The sequence below is a fragment of the Scaptodrosophila lebanonensis genome, unplaced genomic scaffold (assembly GCF_003285725.1).
Source record: "Scaptodrosophila lebanonensis strain 11010-0011.00,11010-0021.00 unplaced genomic scaffold, SlebRS2 tig00000061-arrow-pilon, whole genome shotgun sequence".
Classification (NCBI taxonomy): domain Eukaryota; kingdom Metazoa; phylum Arthropoda; class Insecta; order Diptera; family Drosophilidae; genus Scaptodrosophila; species Scaptodrosophila lebanonensis.
The window spans coordinates 8,148,980-8,170,868 of NW_022060554.1; the positions used below are offsets into that span (position 1 = coordinate 8,148,980).

At 40.6% G+C, this 21,889-nt stretch overlaps 9 protein-coding genes across 15 annotated transcripts; 2 read left to right on the top strand and 7 right to left on the bottom strand.

Moving 5' to 3' along the window:
- Positions 1 to 1,463: 1,463 nt before the first annotated feature.
- Positions 1,464 to 5,944, bottom strand: LOC115624786 (zinc finger protein OZF). Of its 7 annotated transcripts, none has more exons than XM_030519622.1 (5): positions 5,916 to 5,944; positions 5,553 to 5,680; positions 3,090 to 3,882; positions 2,627 to 3,022; positions 1,464 to 2,501 (listed from the first exon to the last, which is right to left on the bottom strand). In XM_030519622.1, exons 3-5 carry the CDS (start codon positions 3,639 to 3,641, stop codon positions 1,896 to 1,898), a joined length of 1,554 nt encoding a protein of 517 aa, XP_030375482.1. In that variant the 5' UTR covers positions 3,642 to 3,882; positions 5,553 to 5,680; positions 5,916 to 5,944; the 3' UTR covers positions 1,464 to 1,895. The 7 variants fall into 7 exon arrangements, with proteins under 7 accessions (XP_030375482.1, XP_030375479.1, XP_030375480.1 ...); XM_030519619.1 differs by lacking the exon at positions 5,916 to 5,944 and adding an exon at positions 5,765 to 5,893; XM_030519620.1 differs by lacking the exon at positions 5,916 to 5,944 and adding an exon at positions 5,761 to 5,887.
- Positions 5,945 to 6,132: 188 nt separating this feature from the next.
- LOC115624916 (alpha-(1,6)-fucosyltransferase-like) lies at positions 6,133 to 7,536 on the bottom strand. The gene has a single exon (XM_030519766.1). The coding sequence runs from the start codon at positions 7,534 to 7,536 to the stop codon at positions 6,133 to 6,135; it is 1,404 nt and encodes a 467-aa protein (XP_030375626.1).
- Positions 7,537 to 7,821: 285 nt separating this feature from the next.
- LOC115624740 (DNA-directed RNA polymerases I, II, and III subunit RPABC3) lies at positions 7,822 to 8,543 on the bottom strand. The gene is made up of 2 exons (XM_030519567.1): positions 8,388 to 8,543; positions 7,822 to 8,332 (listed from the first exon to the last, which is right to left on the bottom strand). Exon 2 carries the CDS (start codon positions 8,325 to 8,327, stop codon positions 7,878 to 7,880), a length of 450 nt encoding a protein of 149 aa, XP_030375427.1. The 5' UTR covers positions 8,328 to 8,332; positions 8,388 to 8,543; the 3' UTR covers positions 7,822 to 7,877.
- Positions 8,544 to 9,058: 515 nt separating this feature from the next.
- On the bottom strand, positions 9,059 to 10,131 carry LOC115624917 (extensin). The gene is made up of 3 exons (XM_030519767.1): positions 9,661 to 10,131; positions 9,193 to 9,615; positions 9,059 to 9,116 (listed from the first exon to the last, which is right to left on the bottom strand). Exons 1-3 carry the CDS (start codon positions 10,092 to 10,094, stop codon positions 9,059 to 9,061), a joined length of 915 nt encoding a protein of 304 aa, XP_030375627.1. The 5' UTR covers positions 10,095 to 10,131.
- LOC115624919 lies at positions 10,028 to 14,211 on the top strand. The gene is made up of 3 exons (XM_030519769.1): positions 10,028 to 10,334; positions 12,435 to 13,685; positions 13,753 to 14,211. Exons 2-3 carry the CDS (start codon positions 12,459 to 12,461, stop codon positions 14,209 to 14,211), a joined length of 1,686 nt encoding a protein of 561 aa, XP_030375629.1. The 5' UTR covers positions 10,028 to 10,334; positions 12,435 to 12,458.
- On the bottom strand, positions 10,426 to 11,004 carry LOC115624918. The gene has a single exon (XM_030519768.1). It carries the CDS (start codon positions 11,002 to 11,004, stop codon positions 10,426 to 10,428), a length of 579 nt encoding a protein of 192 aa, XP_030375628.1.
- Positions 14,212 to 15,235: 1,024 nt separating the features above from the next.
- LOC115624961 (extensin) lies at positions 15,236 to 15,733 on the bottom strand. The gene has a single exon (XM_030519816.1). The coding sequence runs from the start codon at positions 15,731 to 15,733 to the stop codon at positions 15,236 to 15,238; it is 498 nt and encodes a 165-aa protein (XP_030375676.1).
- Positions 15,734 to 16,174: 441 nt separating this feature from the next.
- On the top strand, positions 16,175 to 16,795 carry LOC115624920. The gene has a single exon (XM_030519770.1). The coding sequence runs from the start codon at positions 16,175 to 16,177 to the stop codon at positions 16,793 to 16,795; it is 621 nt and encodes a 206-aa protein (XP_030375630.1).
- Positions 16,796 to 17,829: 1,034 nt separating this feature from the next.
- Positions 17,830 to 18,649, bottom strand: LOC115624820. The gene has a single exon (XM_030519668.1). The coding sequence runs from the start codon at positions 18,634 to 18,636 to the stop codon at positions 17,977 to 17,979; it is 660 nt and encodes a 219-aa protein (XP_030375528.1). The 5' UTR covers positions 18,637 to 18,649; the 3' UTR covers positions 17,830 to 17,976.
- Positions 18,650 to 21,889: the final 3,240 nt, after the last annotated feature.

Here is a 21,889-nt window from a genome sequence, read left to right on the forward strand (position 1 = left end):
AATGGTCTATTGGTTTCACTATAATAGACCGATTTAACAAGAAGTTAAAGCCATAAATATATTTTCTGCTCCAGCGCTGCCCAACCGCTACCCGCAGCTGCTGTTGATACTGGTGCTTTGGTTGACTGCAAACATGCTTGCACGCACATACACTCACATAGACGCAATTGCTATGTAAATGTGCAATTATACACCCTTTACGTGAATTCGAATACCAAAAGAGGTAAAATCGATCCAAATTTTTTTTTACTTTTCTTAATTTTTTTAATTTCTATAATTATTCTAAGCATATGTACAGAGTATTTCAAAGTCGGGACACCCGACTTTAGCTTTTTTACTTGTTTTTTTTTAATATTACAATTTCGATACTTTTGTTTAAATTTTCATAATTTTTTTCCTTTTCTCTAATTATTCTGCACATATGTACATAGTATTTCAAAGTCGGAATACCCGACTTAAGCTTGTCCACTTGTACTTAATACATCTAATTCGGTTCTTACACGGTCTTTTTTACACGATTTCGATATAACACGGTTTGAAATATTAGAAAATTTCAATACATATATTTCTTTAGAGATAAGGAACCAATCACCTGTTTTTGAATATGATCAATATCTTTTTTACACGGTTATTTCTGGAACCAATCTACCGTGTAAAAACAGAATTGGTGTAGTTTATTACCAGTCTAAAAATTCAAGTAAAAACATATTGCCAAATAGCCCACCTTGTCAGCATAGTTTAAAGACTAAAGAAGAATTTAAAATGTACAACTTTAAAGAGTCCTTATTTTAGTGTGAGTTTAGCCATCCATGATTAAAGTTCGTATCCAACAATGCATTGTCTTTAGTTTGTGAATCTTGGGTTTGTGCAATTTTCAGTGCTTGCGGTAACAGAAACAAAATTTGTTACATATACATAGTTATTTTTGGAGTTAATTACAACTAATGTTTCTTTTATAATGGTTGTCCACTACGCCAAAATGTTCATCGCCCACTGTTACACTTACCATTCTTCTTAGGTTCGACTATTTCTGTTTCCTTGTCGGTGTAAAAAAAATATCAGATGCCTGCAAATATCGAGCTTCAGGCAAAAATTTCCAAAGTCAACTTAACCCTGACTAATTATTTCTTATGTGGAGTATACTAACAATTGTATTAATTTGTATTTTATTATCATTGATTAAGGTTCCAAATTTTGAAAACCACTTCTAATTTTTTTCTAAACTCAAATTAAATGTAGCTCCAAATTTTAGTCTTCCACTGCAAATCAAATCGGCTGAATGATAACATGCGAGTTAGATTTTTCGTTTATTAAAGCTTGAACCTAGTTAGGTTAAGCCAATCGATTTAGTCGATAAACTTAAAGGTAGTACAATTGATATAGCATAATTTTAAAGCCCCGATTTCGAAGTCCTTAAGATATAACTTCAAAATAATCGTGCAATATTTCTGTTACGCAATTTATTTAGTTGTACATTTGCATTTATACTTTATTTTTCGGTGTTGTACAATGGCTTTGGGATTAGCTAAGGTAAATACTTAGGTAAGTAGTAATTAATAAATGGCCCGACAGTCAGCAAAAACTTGACCGCTGCCAAGTTTAAAATCTATATGGCCACATGTTGCCAAGTTAACTTAACACTACTGATACGCACTAAGCACTGCTCGGGCAAGTTTAGGCTCAATTGAAACTAAACATTTCAAAAATCAAACTAAAATTAAAGTAAATTCTCAAAGGTTTCAGTGCTTATTGTTAAACATCTTTGGGATAAAATATTTGGTTTTTGTCGTATAGCTTTAGGATACGAAAATGGCAAGAGCTGCAATGGCTTAGAACTAAACAAATATCCATCCTCGTCATATGGCACGTTGTGTGGAGAGCAAAAGTGCCTGCTTCTACTTTTGCTTCATATATATAGTCGCAATTTTATCAAGAATCGTGTCGATGGATAGCAACTCATCGCGAAACTTTTGCATTGTAGGCGCTGGCACAATCCACTTGAGAAATTCCTCGACATTTAAACGCAGACGGGCCAGTGGTGTTAGCTGCGCATCGTCATGTGCCGGTCGCTGTGCCAGCTTTAAGGAGGCGATGATTACATTGTCGATCAGACGCTTTTCATAGCCCAACTGGCGCAACTTTTGCGCGGAGCTAATTTTCTTAAGCACCACCGCCATATTGAAGCGAATGCTGGTTAATGCATGAGTATCTTTTTCGGCCTGTGAATCGGGCGTGAGCGTAGCTTTATCATTCGCCTGGCATTTGGCGCACTGCTCCACGTGTGCCTGCAGCTCGACCTTAATCTTGAAGAAGTCATGGCAGCCATGGCACATATAGGGCTTTTGCTGCTTGTGAATTTTCTTCATGTGATTCTTGAGATGGGCCAGTTGCGAGAAAGCCACCTCGTCCGTGCAAAGCAGACAGCGAAAGGGTTTCTCGCCTGTGTGCTTACGTATATGAAGTTTCAGAACAGTCGAGTGCGCGAAGGTCTGATGACAGATCTACAAAACAAAGTGAAATTTAAGTATTACATTATTTATGAAACTCTTTAGGAAAGTTATCGCTGCCCAAATTAAAGAACGTAACAAGTTTTTTAATATCTCCTCGTTTTGTATCGATTACTCACGCGACATTGATATGGACGCTCGCCCGTGTGCATGCGCATGTGCACATTGTACTGCGACTTTTGGGTGAAGTAGGAGTTGCAAATCTCGCAGACGTGTGTCTTGACAGCGGCATGACGCAGCATGTGTGAGGCGAGATCATCATCAGGCTCGATGGTTTTGTGGCAAACCTCGCAATCGAAGCGGCTAAGTTTGTGATGCTCCTGATTGATGTGTGCGCGCAAGGCCAAGTCGTTCGGAAACTGAGACTCGCATATGCTGCAGCTATGCTCCATGCCTTGCTCATGGCGCTCCATGTGCACGCGCAAATTGGCATTAGTCGAGAAGCTAGCTGAACATTTGGTGCAATTAAATTGCTGAATGCTGGTCTTATGATGTGACAACATGTGCTGCTGCAGCTGCAAACATGATAAGAGGAAGAGATAATAAAATATATGCCACTCTGTTTTATGCACCAGCGCTTACCTGACCACCACGTGCGAACCGCTTCTCGCAGAGTGCACATGGGTAAGGCTTCTCCCCGGAATGCAATCGCATGTGCAGGCGCAGTCGCTCCTTCAGGGCAAAAGATTTCGGACATTCGGGACAGGTGAACTGTTTCTTGTGCTCATGTGCCGTCGTTATATGGTTCTTTAGATTGACCGCTTGACGATAGCATTTGCCACACTCTTCGCATTTGTGCGGCCGCTCGTCAGAGTGTATGAGCATGTGACGCTGCAGGTCGGTCTTGCCACCAAACTCCTTGCCACAATGGCTGCATTTATGCTGCTTTCGGGTGCCTGACTCCGATTTACGTGGCTTCTTCTTGGGCAAGTGCTCCGCTTCTGATTGACTGCTGGCCTCCGCATCGCGCAAACTGTTGAGGCTGCTTTTGCGTCGCTTGCATTTGCTCGCTGTGCTAGGCGTTGGTGTGGGTGTAGAATCCCTTGCTGTTGGTGGTGAGGACAGCGAGATGCCACTGTCAGTAAGCAACGAGGCCACATCCTCCTTAGAGAGTGAGCGTCGGCTGCGTACCATGTTGTAATTTTAGTTTCTGGTAATTTTGCGCTTTTAAAACCGGCACCTTTTTTTTATTTTATTTTTTTTTGTTTTACCAATTTACTTTTATTGATTACTCGAGTTAAAAGTAGGCTACAAGAGTCTAATATATGTATATTGGGCTGGGTTAGCTTAGAGAGCCCACACCGGTAAGTGTTTAGTTATTGAAGAATGTTGTATATGTAGTTTCTGTACTTTTTACGCTTTTTAAAAACATGCGCTGCAAGAAAGAGGAAAATTCGTTCGTCAATTGTCATTCTTAATGTGAACAACAACAACAGCAATAACGCACATACACAATACAAAGAAACTTCGTCAATCAGCCAACCAGGCAGCAGCTGTGTCCACAGTCCAACTGAACTTGGGAATGAAAGACGTCGTCGACAAATTCAAATAACGAGGTGACGATAAGGGAGCCATGACAAAATCATGTCTGTGCATTATAACGCTGTATACGCAGCTTGTTTTATTCTTGTTTCTGTTCTGTTATAGTAGTAACTTTATCAGCAACAATTTCCAGGTAAATTTATTTAAGTCGTACAACCTAGGCGCAAGAAGAATTTCAGAGTTTGTTTTCTCAATCTTTTGTTTGTTCACTTAGACTTTGTGCAATAGAGAGCGCGATAGACAGCGACTGGCACAATGACTGATAAGACATTGTCTTTGATAAGACTCCGATAAGAATGTGTTGCGACAATTAAAGCACTTGCCTGTAATGCTGACAAACTGAACACGAAATTTTTTTTGTGAAGGCTTCAAGCGAAACTTTAAAATCGATCTGCGCGCCACTCAAGACGAATTAAACTGAAGAGGACCGGCACCGTTCGCTCGCAATCTGCGGGACTATACATACATATACATAAGAATATATGCATGTACATACATATGTATATATTTACATAAGTGCCCAAGTATAACTTCTAATGAAATCGCATATCAAAGCGGAAAATGTATAGCAAAGAGCAAAGGAAAAAGTGAAAACGTAGCTGAAAAAACAACAATAATATTGACAAGACCAGACCGGAGCTGCTAAGGGGGTAACCTGGACAGAAAGCGCGAAATAAACATCTGGTGGCCAGATTTCTGGACGACTGCAATGCGCTCTAGGCTGGTGCCAAAAATTATTCTTTACTCAGTTATTATCATGATCATAATCATGATGTTGGCTATGGCGACGATGCGGTCCATTAAGGCCGCGCCCAGCAAGCAGCAGTAGTTTGCGACAAAGCCCATCGTAATGCGATTTCCATCAAACTCACTTAAACTTTATGAAGTACCAGTACCATCACAGCAACAAAAACAGTTGGCGCTGAAGCATGCCCAAGTGCAGGGACAGCTGCCGAGTGCCCCGGACGTTACGCAAATGAAGCGTTAAACAGAACTGTTGAAAAGTAAATTAAAGCGCGACCAAGCACACCAAACACACTCAACACACGCGCGCAGTCCAGTAGTCAACGATTCATTAAATTGAAAAAAAGTATTGCGAGTTGAAGAATGCACAGAAGAGAATGACGGGCAGGCGAGCGCAAAATAACGAAAAAAGCACGAACGACAGCAAAAAAAATATACAAAACAAAAAACAGTACAGAAAGAATACATAACAGCAGTTTTGTAATGCTAATAAGTTCGGATATTGGGAGGTGAAGGTGGTGAGGTATTTTCCGTAGCAACATGCGCGTTGAAGTCTTTTGTATGCCCGCTCCCCGTGGAAGCCTGTGGAGCAAAATTCTTATCTCGAATCTACACATGTAAATGTTAGTATGTACTATACATACATATGTATGTAATGTATGTCCAAGCACCGCAAAATGATTAATAAATATTACATGTAAACTACATTTATAAACCCAACACCACAACCATTTCGCCCAATTAACGACCTCAACTTACCACCTGGCTCATGAATTTGTCACAGGGTGGGCAGCAGCAGCAGTAATAACAACAAAAACACAAAGAAGACAGCCCCCGGACCATTGCAGACGCTTTCGCTGATGTCGTCTTTGTTGCATTGCGTGCATCTATAATTTGTTTAAGCATTAATGCTGCTAAAGAATCTGAGAATATTAGGCACACAAACATAAGCTAATTGTCATTTTACCAACATGTTTTGGTTGCTCTTTTAACTCGAACAAAATATGTACACAAACATTGTAGATTTTGAACCCATAGCGCTTTGCTTAATGTTCTTAATGAATGCTATATGTTAGATGCATGCTCTAACTTTTCCTTTAACAATATTAATGCCCAGCATACCGATTGTTTCACACTCGTTTTTGTTAAAGCAATTTATATTCTACAAAATATGGACATGGAATTAGTGTGACCGTTTAATGTCAAAAGCAAAATACCGCTTGCAAACCTATAAAAATACTAACATTTGCAGACCCCTTTATCAGCCTAACATACTAAAAATACGTTATTTACATACATATGTACATAGTAGGTATCTACACCGTTTTATTTATTGTGTTCAGGTTTTTTTTCTGTTTGTCCATGTGGGGGTCTTAATATCACTAATGTTGAAATGGTACGTTTGATCAACCGACATGAATCGCTGTGACGCATCTGTATGCAAAGTTTGCATTAATTCGTAAGCCAGTCGGCATATGTGCGATGAAAAGGCGCAGACCAGATGATCGGAGATGGACAGAAGGTATATGTCCAGGATTATGGTGTTCAAAGCAGCATTGGTAGAGCTCCACATCCCATTTGCCACTTCGGGATCACCGATGATCTGGTAGTGGGGATATAACGAGCGAGCTCCGTTGATGACTTGTGCATCATCAGAGGCTAAGAAGATGCGTCGCACCTGTTGCGTTCCATTTCCCTCCAGCATGCGGTAGTAGTCCTCTACATAGGTCATATATTCTACAAGGCCGCCGCCTAAGTTGGAGTTTTGAATAAATACGCCAACAATGGGGTGTTGCCAGCTCAGATTCCTGATCCCTGATATGAGAAAGTCACGCATTGATGGTTGTGGGCGGAGTAAATACTTCAGAAACTGGCCCACCCACCATGCAGTGGGATTACCATGAAATCGATTTAGTCGCTTCGCCAGATGGGGAGGAGGAGACAGGGGCAAATAGGGCTGGTACTCACCACTAGGCGCTATCGTGGGTGGGGCCATCACTTGGCTATAATGGCGGCCTGGCCATTTTACAATCCGATCGAAGGGACTGACGTAAACACAGTTTGGTGAGATGGGTAAAAACACTTTATTCCATCCATAGGAGTTATAGCGCCAGCCTTCGGATTTAAGTATAAGTGTGCGATATGTGGCATAAGAAACTACGAAGCAGTAGACCAAATAATGCAACTGACAGCTAAAGTCACAGTCTCTATTCAAGTAACACACCAACTTGCGTGCTCGTTCGCAGTTCTCTGGACTCTGCAGTCGTTGGATATGATGTTGAACCATCTCCGCCAGTTTCTTGGCCTCTTCCTCCCTCCAGCGATTGTAACCGTCCAGCATGCGTAAGTTGTTTATGTCATTCAAAATTCCTAGTTTCTTCTCTTTGCAGCGCGCCAGAACTTTATTTATACTGTTCGACAGGTTGTTGGTTGTATTTCGGTCTATAACTTCGCTCAATTCGCTGCTCAAATTATACATTGTTTCGGTTATATCCCTTTCTATGTGTCGCAGCGCGAGCTCATACTCCAATCTCGGTTCCAACACGATACTATGATTGAAGGCACCACGAGACTTATCACCGTCAATCCCAACTTCAGCATCATAATCTGTGTTTTCATCATCACTCACTTTGGCATCTTCGGTGATAATTCTGTAAGCTGGTTCAGTAGCGACTCTTGGTAAATTCTTCTCCAACATAATCACAACCTTTTTTGCGCTCTGCTTATCAAGCTGTGATGTCATTAGCTTTGCGAATATATTCTCAAGCGCAGCGTTACGGGTTTTCGTTTTGTTTAAAATTAGAAGAGCTTCATTGATGCTGCTTAGTTTTATCAAAACTTTGTTCCTGGTAAGAGAATATTTCCGGTTTCTGCTGAGCCAAATTTCGCAAAGGATCCAGGCCAGTCCAAAGACTGTAAGCATCACTAATATATTAAAATGCCGCATTATTAAATTTAGAAATTGTCAATAGTAAATTCGTCCGGTTAGCATTGACACTTTGAACACAACGCTAAATTGGAAGCACACTTTGGTTATAAATCAATTTTATCCGTCATATTATTATTTATTAAAAGAACTGATCCCTAAAAAGCCAAGCGTTTCATCAGCAAATACATGTGTTGGTCCACCTCAAAGCCATGCAAATTGTTGGCATCTCCTTGCAGCCGCATAAGCAGTCCACCAAATGAAACATAGGCAGACAGTCGCGATGCCTCGTTAGACGCTTCGTCGCCCTCAATTCGGTAGATCTTGCCGTACATTACGTACTCAAAGCTGTCAGCTCTCGAACCCTCATGCTCCATAGGATTATATTCGCCGCTGTCGGGACAGCCATCTTCACGCAATGTGGTAGCCAGCACCAGACGAAATTTGTCGCCCAGTTCCATTGGATAGAGCCAGGAATTAATATCCAATATGAGGTCCATTTTAAATGATTCGGACTCGCAGTGCAGGCGGGATACACGATCAAATTTCTTGCCCTCCGGGTCCATGTCTTTCACATTAAATATATCTTCAAACAACACGCCAGCCATTGTACCTGAAATTCCAGCATGTTGGCACGTAAATAAAAAAATATCAAGTCGTTGACTTACCAAATCGCTCTGCTCCGTACTTTGTTCTGCTTCTGATCCTCTTGTTTTGAAACGGTCGAGCTAAGGAACGTTTCGCAAAGCGCGTTTATATCTTAAATAGAGCAGCTTTTGCTAATTTAAGTTATTTATAAGACTCTGCATAAATGTGCGGCTTTATTTTGCGCGTGCGGCAATTATAGTGTTGCCATACAGTCGAACTCGCTGTAATAGGAGTACATAAGCCAGCAATATCTACAGCTACAGTAAACTATCAAAGTTAGTGAACTGTAGAAACAAATTTCTAAATTAGTTCGCTTTTAAAGAAACACAATAAACCTACCATTATATGATATCTTTGTATGTTGTGACACAAAATCTTGTTGGAACTACACCACGTAGCATTAACCAAAACATAGAAAATTAAGAAATGTAAATTTTTAAAAGAAATTGTTAGAGATTGTGTGAAACCCTAACGAAACATATTTCACACAAATTATATGTATTTACTGATTGTACTTTTTAGTGGGATTTTACTAGAATGTATTAGTTGTCCCTTTTGCCATACATATGTCCTTGCCACATTAAATATATAAGACTTAACCACAGTTGCTTCTTTACTGCTGAGAAAAGCTATTATACAGCACTGCCCTGAGCAGCCTTGCCAGATTTGTAAAGTATGATGTCAGGCAACCCTATAGTTCGTTTTCGTCTGAATAGAACGACGCATTTGATTCGGGGAGTTCATCCTCACTGAGCCAGATTAAAAGAGTTTTTTCAGTTAAGTTTCGATTTATTTATAGTATCTTTAAAAATGCATACCATTTACCAATTCTGCGCTTGAGCAGAATAACCAATGATACGACTACCCGAAAAAATTGGTCTACGAATTGTGGGCGATAGTTGGGCAAATGTCGGACTCGCAATATTTTTCATAGCTTTTAGTGGAGCATTAACAACTAGACGCGATGACGACCGAAAGGGTGTCCGCCGTTCAATAAATGGTAGGCTTAGCTGCGTTGCAGGAAAAACTGCTTTTGGCGCGTTTACGACATTAGCAGGTCTTTGTGGCTTTCGCGGCGGCGTTCTTAATTTGGATGGCTTTCGTTGCACTTGAATTGGACGTCGTAGAGGTCGGAAAGCAATAAGACGCTGCACCAGTGGCAACACAAATTGTGCCTGAGGACGAAGGCTGCTTACATTAATAATGGAAGCGCTTTGTGGTAAGGTAGCTGTTGCAACGTTATTTTCGCTTATTGCAGGGGGTGGACTGTAGGTCTGGTCCGGAGGCCCATACGTTTGTTCAGGAGGCGGGGGACCGTAAGTTTGATCTGGAGGTCCATAAGTCTGATCGGGTGGGCCGTATGTTACATCTGGTACTGGCACATCGTCGATAGCCGGTGGTCCATATGTTTCATCTGGTGGTCCATATGTTTCATCTGGGGGTCCATATGTTTCATCTGGTGGCTCATAGATAGGCTTGACTTCAGCTTCAGGGAATTCAGCCGCTTCCTCGGTAGGTAATTCGAAGGGAGGATTTGGTGTCAAGCCAGCTGGTGGATATGGTGCCGCGCCTATTGCTTCCTGATTTTGCAAAGTACTTGGTAATTGCTGAATCTTTGCAGGTCCTGGAAAGCGCACATGGTTTAAACGAGCGCCTTCACATAAAGGATAAACAGAAAAGCTGAGAACGCCGCAAAGCGTCACTAATAACGTCCGAGTACCACACATTTCGCTGGCAGAAGATTAACTGCCCAAAGACTTGTCAGTTGGAGGGTATAAATAGCACCAATAAGACATTAAACCTTGGTAAGCGCCAGTATCGGTCACATAAACACATATTGACCAACTGCCCAAAAAATATTGACGAGGTCAAGCGCCACATAAGACTTACATGGCGAACGATTCAAACGAAACGTGCAAACGCTTATGATGAATGGGCCAAACCTATGAGAGACTAGCGACTTGTAGGTGAGTAGGTGAACTTTATTCATTATATATTATTATATTTTAATATTATTATTAATACGTGTACATAATTGTAAATAATTCTCATTACATTTTACTGCCGTCTGAGACTATATCGTGATCCCCTCATTAATATCAAACGCTCGGGCACTGGTAGCTGGCCGCGTTTGCGAGCCTGTGGAAAACGTTGGTAGAGTCTGGCCAAGTTTTGTGGCTGATCAAGTGTCGTGGAAACGGCTATTACTGTCCCATCATCACTGAGTGCCAGTGGCACATCCTCGTCGTTATCCGGCTTCTGTTTGGAATCACCAAGTGATTCCTCCTCTTCTTCTACCGTCGGTGGCACATCATCTTCTTGGAGAGGTTGTTCTGGCGTAATCTCTGGTGCCACTTCGCCAACACTTTGCGGTGGCCCGTAGACAACTTCGGGAGGTCCATAGGTATTATCTGGCGGCAAATACGTCGCTTCTGGCTTGTCAGTCGAGCTGGGAAGATCGAACGGTATTTCTGGTGTAATACCCGCTGCAGGATAGCCCGTTGGTGCAGGACTTGGCGCTATGGGTGCTTCCTCCTGACGCGCTAGTCCACGCCGAGGCGTAAATCGTTGACGCACTGGCTCGGCTGTAACCATCAATGCCAGGCTAATTAGAATAACAGTTGTACTTGTAGTCATTTTCACGATCGTTTCGCTTGTGTTCTGACTTCTTCACGCGCTACGCGTTTTTATAGCCAACTACTCTCTGCTGTCGCCTCCCACCTAATTTCTGATTTTAAATTATGTTTGTCACTTTCGGCTCTAGGCCTCGCTGTATGTTCCTGTCGCTAACTTTGATTATGTTGCTATCGGCTGGCTGGTCATTTGCTATTCTTACTGTTGTTACCGCTTATCGTATGAATGCGTCTTTTTGCTTGTTACCTGTGTCTGTAGCTTGTGATTTCCGATTTAATGTACATTACGTGACCCTTTTGTCCAATCGCGGTGGTCAATGCTACAAGTGCGTCTCATTAACACTACGGTGAGAGGGGGAAGGCGAAAAGAGTATTCCAACTCATACAAAATCTATAGGTCGTCATGAAACTGTCATGTTTTTTATGTTCTGAGCTATAAATATTCATAATTTTATAGCATTTTTGCGCTAGCGTTGTCGTTTTGTATTCATGTGCAGTAGGTCATGGGGTAGACGTGTCTTTTCGTCTCTCATAAGGCATATGTAGCTTTTCTTCCAGTTAGGGTAATTGTTCGCTTGGCATATATCAAGGACACGCACAATCGCAATAATATTGTTAATTTGAAAAGGACAAACTTTTTTGGATAATTTGTTTGTTATTTCTGGTTGTTATCATGGCAAGGATAGGATATATATAATGATAAGAATGACAGACTCATAGATTTGAATGGACATTTCTTAATAATTGTTGTTAGAATTTATGTTCAATCCAATTCGGTTCATCCTAAAAAAAAGTTATAAGGAGAATAATTTTACACCCCAAAATGCAGTACCAGTTTCGTCCTTCTAATTCTCTTTGTTGCTTACACACGTACACCAACGCATACATGGTCTGTTCAAAAGAAAAGGACAATTTTGAATTTTTTGAAAAGTATTTATTTATTCATCAATATCCATTCCCCTCTGATATAATGCAAACACACCATAACTCCGTTCGCATAAACACTTAGATCTCAAAGACTGTAAGAGCTGGAGATTTTGGACACAGATGGCTTATTTTTATATAATCAGTACTGGTGTATTTGAAAATTTTTTCTCCTTCCTTTATTAGTGATATTCCATGACTTCCGTAATTCTTTCTTAAATTTTTTTTATCAAATGGCAGTTATTTTCTATTGATGCAGGCACGTCAGTTCTATTCCCGATGGAGGTATAGATCAAACTTATTTTTGTATAGTTGTACTATACTTTTGTTTATTGTTTTTGTAATATTTTTAATTTTTATATGTACATAATTATACATTTACATAGAGAGTATTTCGTATTAGCTTTCTCTTTTGGCTTAAATATTGTCTTTAAAATATATTATTTACTTTATCTATACCACTTACTCTAATTTAAACTGAAATCTTTACAGATAAATTTTTAATTATAGAGCTTATGACATTTTTGTTCTAAAATGGCTACAAAACGAGAATTAAAGATTATAGAAAAGTTGGCCAATAACAACAAAAAGTTAAGGATGGAAAAAAACTCATTAAAAATGCCCCCAAACGAATATGTTAAAAGCGTTCTGCACATGGTCTCTGTTTACTCAATACCTCTATCAATCTTTGACGAGGATGATACTTTTGTAAAACTTCTACAGCCCTGGTCCGAAGTATATGACATTAAATTGACCCCGAAGGATGTAGTTGAGTATATCGAATTAGCTGCCAAAGAGATCTCCACAGTCATTACAGAAAAAGTAAAGGAACACTTGGTATGCGTCAAATTGGATATGGTAGCACATAAAAGTCGAATTCTATTCTTCATTCATATTCAATACGTCGATAATTTTGTAACCAAATTGCATTCGCTCGGAATGTTAGAATTGAAAGATATTAAAACAGTGGACTGCATTGATGTACCAGGCTTAAAGGCACAATTAGAGCAATGCTTGCAAAATTTTGGCATTAACATGAATCAGGTGTATTCAATAATGGTTGACAATGGTGCTGACACATTGGACTCACCAGAAATTGTACGCTACTTGTGCCAGGAAGATGGTGAACTAAATGATGATTACCCAGATTTTGAAGAAGTTTTTGCTAAAATATCAACATCAATGAACATTGATCTCTGCCCGACCCATTTACTTCATTTAGCTGTGAAGGAAGTGATCAAATTTTACGGAGCCAAACTGGAGATTTGCCGTAATTACAAGGAACCCATTGAGGACCTAGAATCCCCTGTAAAAACACATAATGATGATGAAATCTCTTCAGAAGATAGTGAGGAGACCGAAATCGACAGTCTAGTAAAACAATTTCCATGGCGATCTATTTATAAAATGATAGAAAATCTTAAAACAAACAGACCTAAAAACGCACCTGAACATAATTTTCCCTGGGATTTTGTAGAAAATTTCTACGCCGCGTTTACACAAATAGTTGAATGCTTAAATGCAGTCGAATCGAAGCAAATGCCTGTGGGAGATTTCTTCAGAGAATGGCTGCTGTGCGAAGCTAAATTAAATCAGATGGCTCACGAAAATGCAGTGGCTAGTAAATGCATTTCTACACTGGCCTCCAAAAAACATGATATAATAGGAAAAACTGTCTTTTCAACTGCTTTATACATAGATCCCAGGTATACCTATCTAGGGTCAAACATCTTAACAGATGAACAAAAGCAATTGGCTCAGGTAAGCACTTTTGGGCTGTTTGGCTTACATTTTTATATTGACATTTATTCCATTTATTTTTATTTAGTTTAAATTGTTTTTCTGCTCCAATTGGTATGGAAAAGAGAATGAAAGTGATCCAGTATTTAATATTAAGTCTGAAAATAAGAACATCCGAGACGATAGCAAGTACAGCATTATAAGCAAATATCATCCAGGAATTAATAGCCGGGAACCCGACAAACCTATTGAGAAAAAAATAAAACTGTTGCAGTTTGGACCTGGTATAACATATGATAAGGAAATTCTGCCATATTGGGAAGCCCTAAAATCAAAGCTTCCCCTCTTATCAAAGATTTCTCAATGTGCTCTTGCGATCCCGGCAACTCAATTTTCAATCGTAAGACTCAACGACTTATGTCACACTTTTAAAGCGTTCGCCAACACTTCCTGTCGTATAAATTTGGAGAGTATTTTATTGCTCAAACTAAACAACGACCTATTCAAAGAAATTAACATTGGGTTTCATGCTGATCAGAGCTCATAGAGTAAGCACATATTTCTTTAATTAATGTATAAAAAAATCAATTTCTAAAATCAAATCCTAAAATAAGCCCTAACGAAAAAAAAGTTACATAATCATTACAATTATTGCGCTACTCTACCATAGGAAAGAAACAAATTTTTGTACGAAAATATGTTCTAAAACTAAACTTTAATATAAGCCTTACAGATAAAAATGATTACATAAGAGTGGGGTCCTTTAGGTTTGCAAACATTTCCTGCCGAAGGAATAGTATTTTATTGCTTAAACTAAAAAACGACTTATAGGAATAAGTTAACATTGTTTTTCAAAATAATCAGAGCTCATATAGTAAACATATATGTATCAATTTTAAAAACAAAACTCTAAAATAAGCCTTACCGAAAAACAATTGTTTACAATTATTACCTCAATCTGTAATTAGTGGCACTGTCCGCAAACTTTCCTGCTGAGGTACTTGAAAAGTATCTATTTGTTGTAACTAAACAACGACTTTTTGATAGAAATTAACATTGATTTTTAAGCAGATCACAACCTATAGAGCGTACATCTATTTGTTTAAAAATAAATTCAATAATTTCAATTTATAAATTAACAAAAAAAACATTAATTGTAATATTATCTGAGCTTTCTAGAAAATAATGATCTTTTGCGCTTGGATTTCACAAGCGTTTAGACGTACGATTTGGCATTATTCGTCTGTAGCATGAATCTCTCATTGCAGGTAACAATGAAAAGTGATCTTTTGTGAATAGTAGAGATTAACATAGACGTAGATAAGTAGGTAAATAACTCAAATTTTAAAGCTGAACAATTAGGCAAATAGGGGGCAGGCCACAAACGTAATATACTTGTAGTTTTCATCAGCACCTTAAAAGATCAGTAAGAAATTAATCAAATCTCTAATTGATTTTTTCTGATTTTTTCTTTCTATTGAAATTAATATAGTTTTTTAACAACAAAATCGAAACAATTTATTTAATAATAACAAACCAATTCAGAAAGATTTCTGATGCCTAATTCTAACTCACAGAGCATAGATAAATACAGGCTTGGCTTTAATGATCTCAACGGCACGCAGCTTTTCCGGTACGGGACGGCGACTACGGAGGCGGCTGTTGCGTGGCTGAATCAGATTTTGTGCCATAGGATCAGCAGTGTCGGCCGTAGGTGCTGGGTCCTGATCGGCATCAACAGCATCGGGAGGACCGTAGGTGTTGTCCGGCTGTGGCGCCAAGTCTTCTGCGGGTGGACCGTAGGTGTTGTCAGGTGGGCCGTAAGTCAAATCTGGTTGCGCTTCAGTCTCTGTGGGCAGATCGAAGGGCACGGCTGGGGTCACTCCCGCGGGCGGGTAAGGAGCCTCTGCTGGAGCATCTTGTGGTGGATCGATGGGTGCTGGTGGTGCAGCCTCCTGACGAGCCAATTGCAAACGGGACGAACGGCTACGGAAGCGTGCAGGCTCTGCCTGAACCGCCGTGGCAACTATAGAGAGCACGACCAGGGAGCAGACGAAATTGTGGGCCATCTTTAGTAACTGTTTGAAAGAGTATTTTAGAATGTTGCTGTTAGTGGCTGCGAGTGGTGCTTTTATAGGCGCCGACCACGCTGGTGCACTCATAATTGGCGCTGCGAGGGACACCTTAAGGGTCTACGTGACAATATTTAGTCAAGGGCCCATACATCGATTTAAGTCATAAGTAGCCATTATGACAACACGTAGTTAACTCTGAACTTCACGCCCGATGTATTCGCATAAGCCTGCTTGACATGCGAGCGGCGATCAGAAAGCGGTGAGGCGCTTTAAGTCTGCTTTATATGCGTAGCGATAGACGAGAAATCGTCAAAATTACTGGGGCTAGAATGGCGCCGGGGCCACAGTGGTGGGGTGATGGTAGTATCGTCGCACTATAAAAGTCAAAGCACCATATACGACTGACAACAAAAAGCTATCATCAGTCGCACTATCATGGCACGCCATCAATTCTCTAGATCACTGCTCCTCCTTGCTGCCCTGGTCACCCTGCTGGCTACCTGTGGGGCAGTGGCGCCCACACGCCTGCGTTACAGTCGACAGCGACTAATGCGTCCTTTTGCCAGGCAGCAGTTGCCCGAAAATGCCGTTCCACCTACGCCTTATCCCTCCGCGTCTGAACTGAAGCCCGAGGTGCCATTCGATGCAGAGGCATCGGAGGCCGCAGAGAAAGTAAGCGTTGAAGCGGAGCCTGCGCTCATTTATGGCCCGCCTATAGATGATCCACTGCCTGTGGAAAACGAGGAGCCATCACTTGTGGATATTGAGGAGATTGACAGTGAGGACGTTTCTGTAGAGTCCACCACACCAGCTGTGGCGGTGCCTGCACGTCTGCGCCAGAACCTTCAGCGCCTAGCTAAGCTACAGATGGCCAAACGTCAGCGTCATCAGCAACAGAGAGCAGCACGTCTGGAGGAGGGCGAAGCTCCACCTGTTGCAGTCTCACCCAGCTTTCTGGTCGCCCCAGCCCCCGCTATCAGCCCCGTTGCCAATCCTGTGCCACAATTTTATTACTTTGCTGCACCTCAGCAGCTGCAACAGCAGTTGACTTGGTAATCTCCCCATCACCTCCGATTGATTGTTATTGATTGTGCTTATCTGTAATTTGTTTTGTGTTGTGTATATTGTACCTATTTATATTTATATACACATAAATGTGTCTTTATATATATATATGTATATATGTATGTTCGTATGGACGTATATGTATCTTGTAAATTATGCATTCAAACTGCAAGTGAAGCGTTTGCCTGTTTTATCTTACGTGAACGTCCGTTCGTGACATTCCTTTCTCCCTGCTAAGCATTTCGCCAGCGCTTTTTCTGCCTCCGCCATTCTCTCGGCCATGTGCCTCGTCTTATTGCAAATCAGTCGCCGGTAACAAAAGGCATTCTCCTCTCCCCACAGCAAACGCTTTTATATTGCATTGTTTGCTGCCGTCTATTGCCCTGAAGTTTTCTTGTGAATATACTTGCTATTTAATGGTCTTCCCTCCTTACCGAATGCTCTCCCGCATCGCCATCTACCATCGCCGTCTGCCCCTGTACTTCAATGCATTTTTAATGGATTGAGCTCCTTCTAAACAGATTTCCCTGCATACTACATACTTGTATATTGAAAAGTTGCCTGCCTTGTCAAATTCGCTGTTAAGCATTCCCATTGAGACAATTGTTATTTTATTGTTTTTGGAATTTAAGTTTGTGATGCTCATGAAGAGAAATGGGAGACCAAATGGAAAATAATCATTAATTTGGTGTGTCCAAGTGTCTTCTGTTCGCTGACGGAGGGATCTTCAGTTTCTTCCGCGGTTTATGAATCTTAATTAAATAAAATATAACGATGTTTTGTGGATAGTACTTTATTTTCAAGTCCAAAAATAATTTTGAATAGACTGTTTTGTAAAGTTACAATATTCTAAATAAATAATAAATGGTTAAATGAGATACCCATTTGAAGAGCTATTGTCTTAATAGTAAACGCAAACGATTATGTTTCGGTTCTTTGGCATTCCTTGACGATTAATCATGACTGAGACTTGTGATCGGAGGCTGTTAAAGGTTATCACGTCATAAAAATTTCGAATGCAAATCTCGATACGGGGCTTTTATTTTGTTCGTCGCGCGTCTTTTTTATAAATAAATCATCAACACACACTAGTTTATATTTACACATAACATGATTACAAACTAAATGGATGAGAGCTAAAAACTAGTCTCCTAACTTAATGAGCCTGTAGACTAGCCGCCAAAGAATGAGCCGCGGGTCTCGAGCGCATTAACATTCGCCCTTGAACTATTTCGTTGAGCCTCAATGGCCTGGTAGTTGATGAACCAGAAGGGCTGCTTATCGATGGGCAGGCGATTGAGATGGTTGACAAATTCAAGATCGTTGTGCGCATCAATGGGAAGCGGGACTACACCTGCGGCTGGAACTGTAGATCCACTGATGGAGTTGGGAGTGTTGCTATTGTTTTCGGCAGCCCCAAAACGATTCACAATTCCGAACTGTGGTGATCCTGATGGAGATGCTGATGCGCCTGTTCCGACGGCTGCACCTGCAGTGGCAGTTGATGAACTGGCCGGGAACGCAATGGGAACATAAGTGGCCTCGGGTGTGACCCAATCTACTCCCATTGGCGGACTCTGTGATGCTCCGTAGGCCAATGTGCTTATCTCCGGCCGCTGTACTGCATCGCTTCCAAATCGATTGGCTATACCTAGGCCTGTGATGTTCTCTGCCGCCGTATTCTGCGTGCCATGGTATTTGTCTTTTTGATGGAGTCCGCCCGGCGGACGGGCGCCCGCAAATGAGGGTCGCTGACCCTCAGCCATATGCGTGAGACAAAGTGCAAAGAGTAATGCTACCGCTGCAATTTTTTCATTAAGGCTGCTCAACATGTTTCTATTTGATTTCACTTTGTATTCAAATTCAAGTTCAAAGTAATTAAAGTTGCTGTTAATACTGTGTCGACTGCTGAGATGCGACTGGTCGTCGAAAGCGTCGCCTGAGATTATTTATAGTATGAGTTGGGAGCGCTCTTTCAACTTGATTCGAAGCAGCAAAAGACTCGCTCTTGCTCTTATCAGTTGTAGCTCGCCATGTTTCCCTCTCAAGATGCGTGAAAAACACTCTCCCGCTATCTCCGGTGGATTTGCTTTTGCCTTTCTTGGTTTTTGTTTACTCATTATTGCTACCTAACTACTTATTTGTCTGCTCGATTGCTTTGCGGTCTCGGAAATACCCAAGCTACATCAATTTCAACTTCGTTGTTGTGGCTCGTCATCAACTTAGCATTAAGCGTACGCAAAACCTGACGCTGGCGTCCTGAAACCGGTTGAACTTCAGACCGCGCCTCTTGCCGGCCGATGATTAAGCCGTTGTCATTGCCTCCACAAGCGATAGAGCGGGAGCGCCACCCCACCCACTCCCACAGTTGACAATGTGATTCACTCGAAGTGGTAGCCGTAGACGGAATGTCTGGAAGCGTCAGAAACTTGTGGAATGGCCCAATACATTTCATTTGTGGCGTCACCGTTACAACTTAAGAACCGTTTACACATATTACTATTCGGTTTGGTTTGACCGCTCTTTATTGACAGCTAAGTTAGACACAAGTTATACACTCGATTTACATACTATACGTACACGTACATACAAGTATATAAATACGTAAGTATATTTGTTTGTATGTTACGTATAAACGCATTACGAAATGCTCTCATAAAAAAGGCAGAATCACCAAACTTTGACTTAGAAGCGTTTATTAGATATAGTTAGAGTCAAAGATGAAGTCTTTAAAAAGTTAAAAAACGTAGCCCAACTGTTCAATACTCTGTATAAAAGCAACAAAATTAAAAGAAACTTTTTTTGGATATATTTTTTTCAAATTAAACTAATTAAATAAAATTAATAACATAAATATATAACACATACATAAAGTCGTACTGTTTTAAAATAATACATTTACCCCAATATTGTCTCCATGCGTGACTATAATCGTGCAACACATGTGTGCAGTACAGAGTTGAGCCAAAGCAGCAATAACAACACCAGCTGTGAGCACAGCACGGCCAGCGATTAAACTTTGATCTATCGTAATGAAACTTAACAGGAGGACACATAATCACTAAAGGACTATAATTTCACTAATATCGGGGGAGTGGCTGTTATGCATACAAAACAATAAATAGGAGAATCGGGATAGTAAAAATGATTATTCTGGCTCCTATACTTTCTGAGATTCTTGCGTTCATACAGACAGACGGAGATTTTCATATCGACTCGTCTTGTCATACTGATCAAGAATAAATATACTTTGTGGGGTCTGCCACGCCTCCTTCTGTGTCTTATATGAACACTTCCACAAAACTAATATACTCTTTTACCCGTTGGCTACAGGGTATAACAAAATGTACGCAGAATTGTGTATACTTAGTTATGAGCTGTCTGCTGCCATATTAACGTTTATTGTTTTTATACCCTGTACCCAAACGTTAAAAAGGTACATATACTAGTTTAATTCGAATGTATGTATGTATGTGTGTATATATGTATGCAACACAAATAAGCTGATTTGGCGGACCCCACAAAGTATTTTATGTATGTACATATATTCTTGATCAGCATGGCAAGCCGAGTCGATCTAGCCCTCTCTGTCCTTCTCTCCGTCCGTATGATCACCTGGATTTAAGAGACTATGAGATAACGACACCGAATTTTGTACACAGATGCCCTATGTGTGTACTCTGTATTAGTTTGTTTTATTTTTTTATTACACCTCCCACTTCCTCGCTAATAGGGTTTTCCCGTAACGCCGTTCATATAATCACCTATATCTCAGAGACTATAAGTGCTTGGATACCAAATATTATACCAAGATGCCTTATTTGAAAACGCAGAAAATGTGTATATCAGAATTTCATTCCCTCTCCTAGTAGTTTTCTATAACCCCGTAATTCTTGGAATTTTACATTCAAATTTGGAAAATATCAGTTAGCGGTTATGTGTCCGCGTCTGGCAGCTGGCTCCTCAATTACGAAGAAAAAGTGAGTGTCTTTCAGCCAAATTCTGCCACCAACTCATTCATCAGGTACTAATATATATAAAATATGCATTCGAACCCATGGAATTCCAGCCGAGTGAAATTTTTTCGCACTGAAATTGAAGAACGGGTGTCGTATCCTTGCGAAAGAGTCTTTTCAGTGAAATGAGACTTAAGTACATCACATGATCACATCACCGAAGCTGAAGGCCCCCAAGGCAGCGTTCTGGGATCTGTATAAATCCGTGCTTAGGCTTATTTGGACCTATGGCTCCGAGTTATGAGGCAATGCAAGCCGAAGGAACGCCGATATTATACAACAAGCACATTCCACATTCGGAGAACCATCACTGGCGCATCGTGTTCCAAGTAAAGCATAAAATCTTATCCAAGTTTGCAGCCACAGTTCACGCAATTCAATAATATATTGTAAAATAAAATAGAATAATTATAAAATAAATGAACCTTTATTGTTAGTCCCTTAAGAAAATATGTTTTTGTTTTTTGTGAACGTGAACAAAAGGTATTTAAGAGTTTATTTCCACCTTTTTACTATACTTGGGAAGCTCCAAGCTTCTACAAGAATATTTTTCCATCTAACTTTCTATTTCTAGCCGTCTGTCGTCTTAGCTGCATCCCATGTGGTGTTGTTTCTGGGTAATCCGCCGCCAGGTTGTCGTCTTTAGTTCTGCCGACGCGTCTGCTTCCTTGGGGGTGTACCTCCAGTCTAGCGCCATTCTTCAATCATGTTGTTGTCAGTCGACCTGGTGATTGGCCAGATGCGACTTATCCCAGTGGTTGAAGGCATGTATTTAGGAGAGTTTTTCGAGAGGAGTAATTTGGGTCATGCTCTCGCCAGGAGAACCCACGACTCTTTAAGAGTTGGGTCCCCAATTTTACATAACATTCCATATTCCTTAATATGTATTATATAATGAGGCACTGTTACTTGGCACGCACTGAGTACGTAAAAAGTAAGACTTCAACAGCTCACACCACTACGAGAGAGAAAGCTACAGTCGAGCAAGACCGACAGTGAAACACTCTGTACCCAAACACATTTCCGGCGCTGAGCTACATGCGTCCATAGCAGACGTAACAAGGGAGAA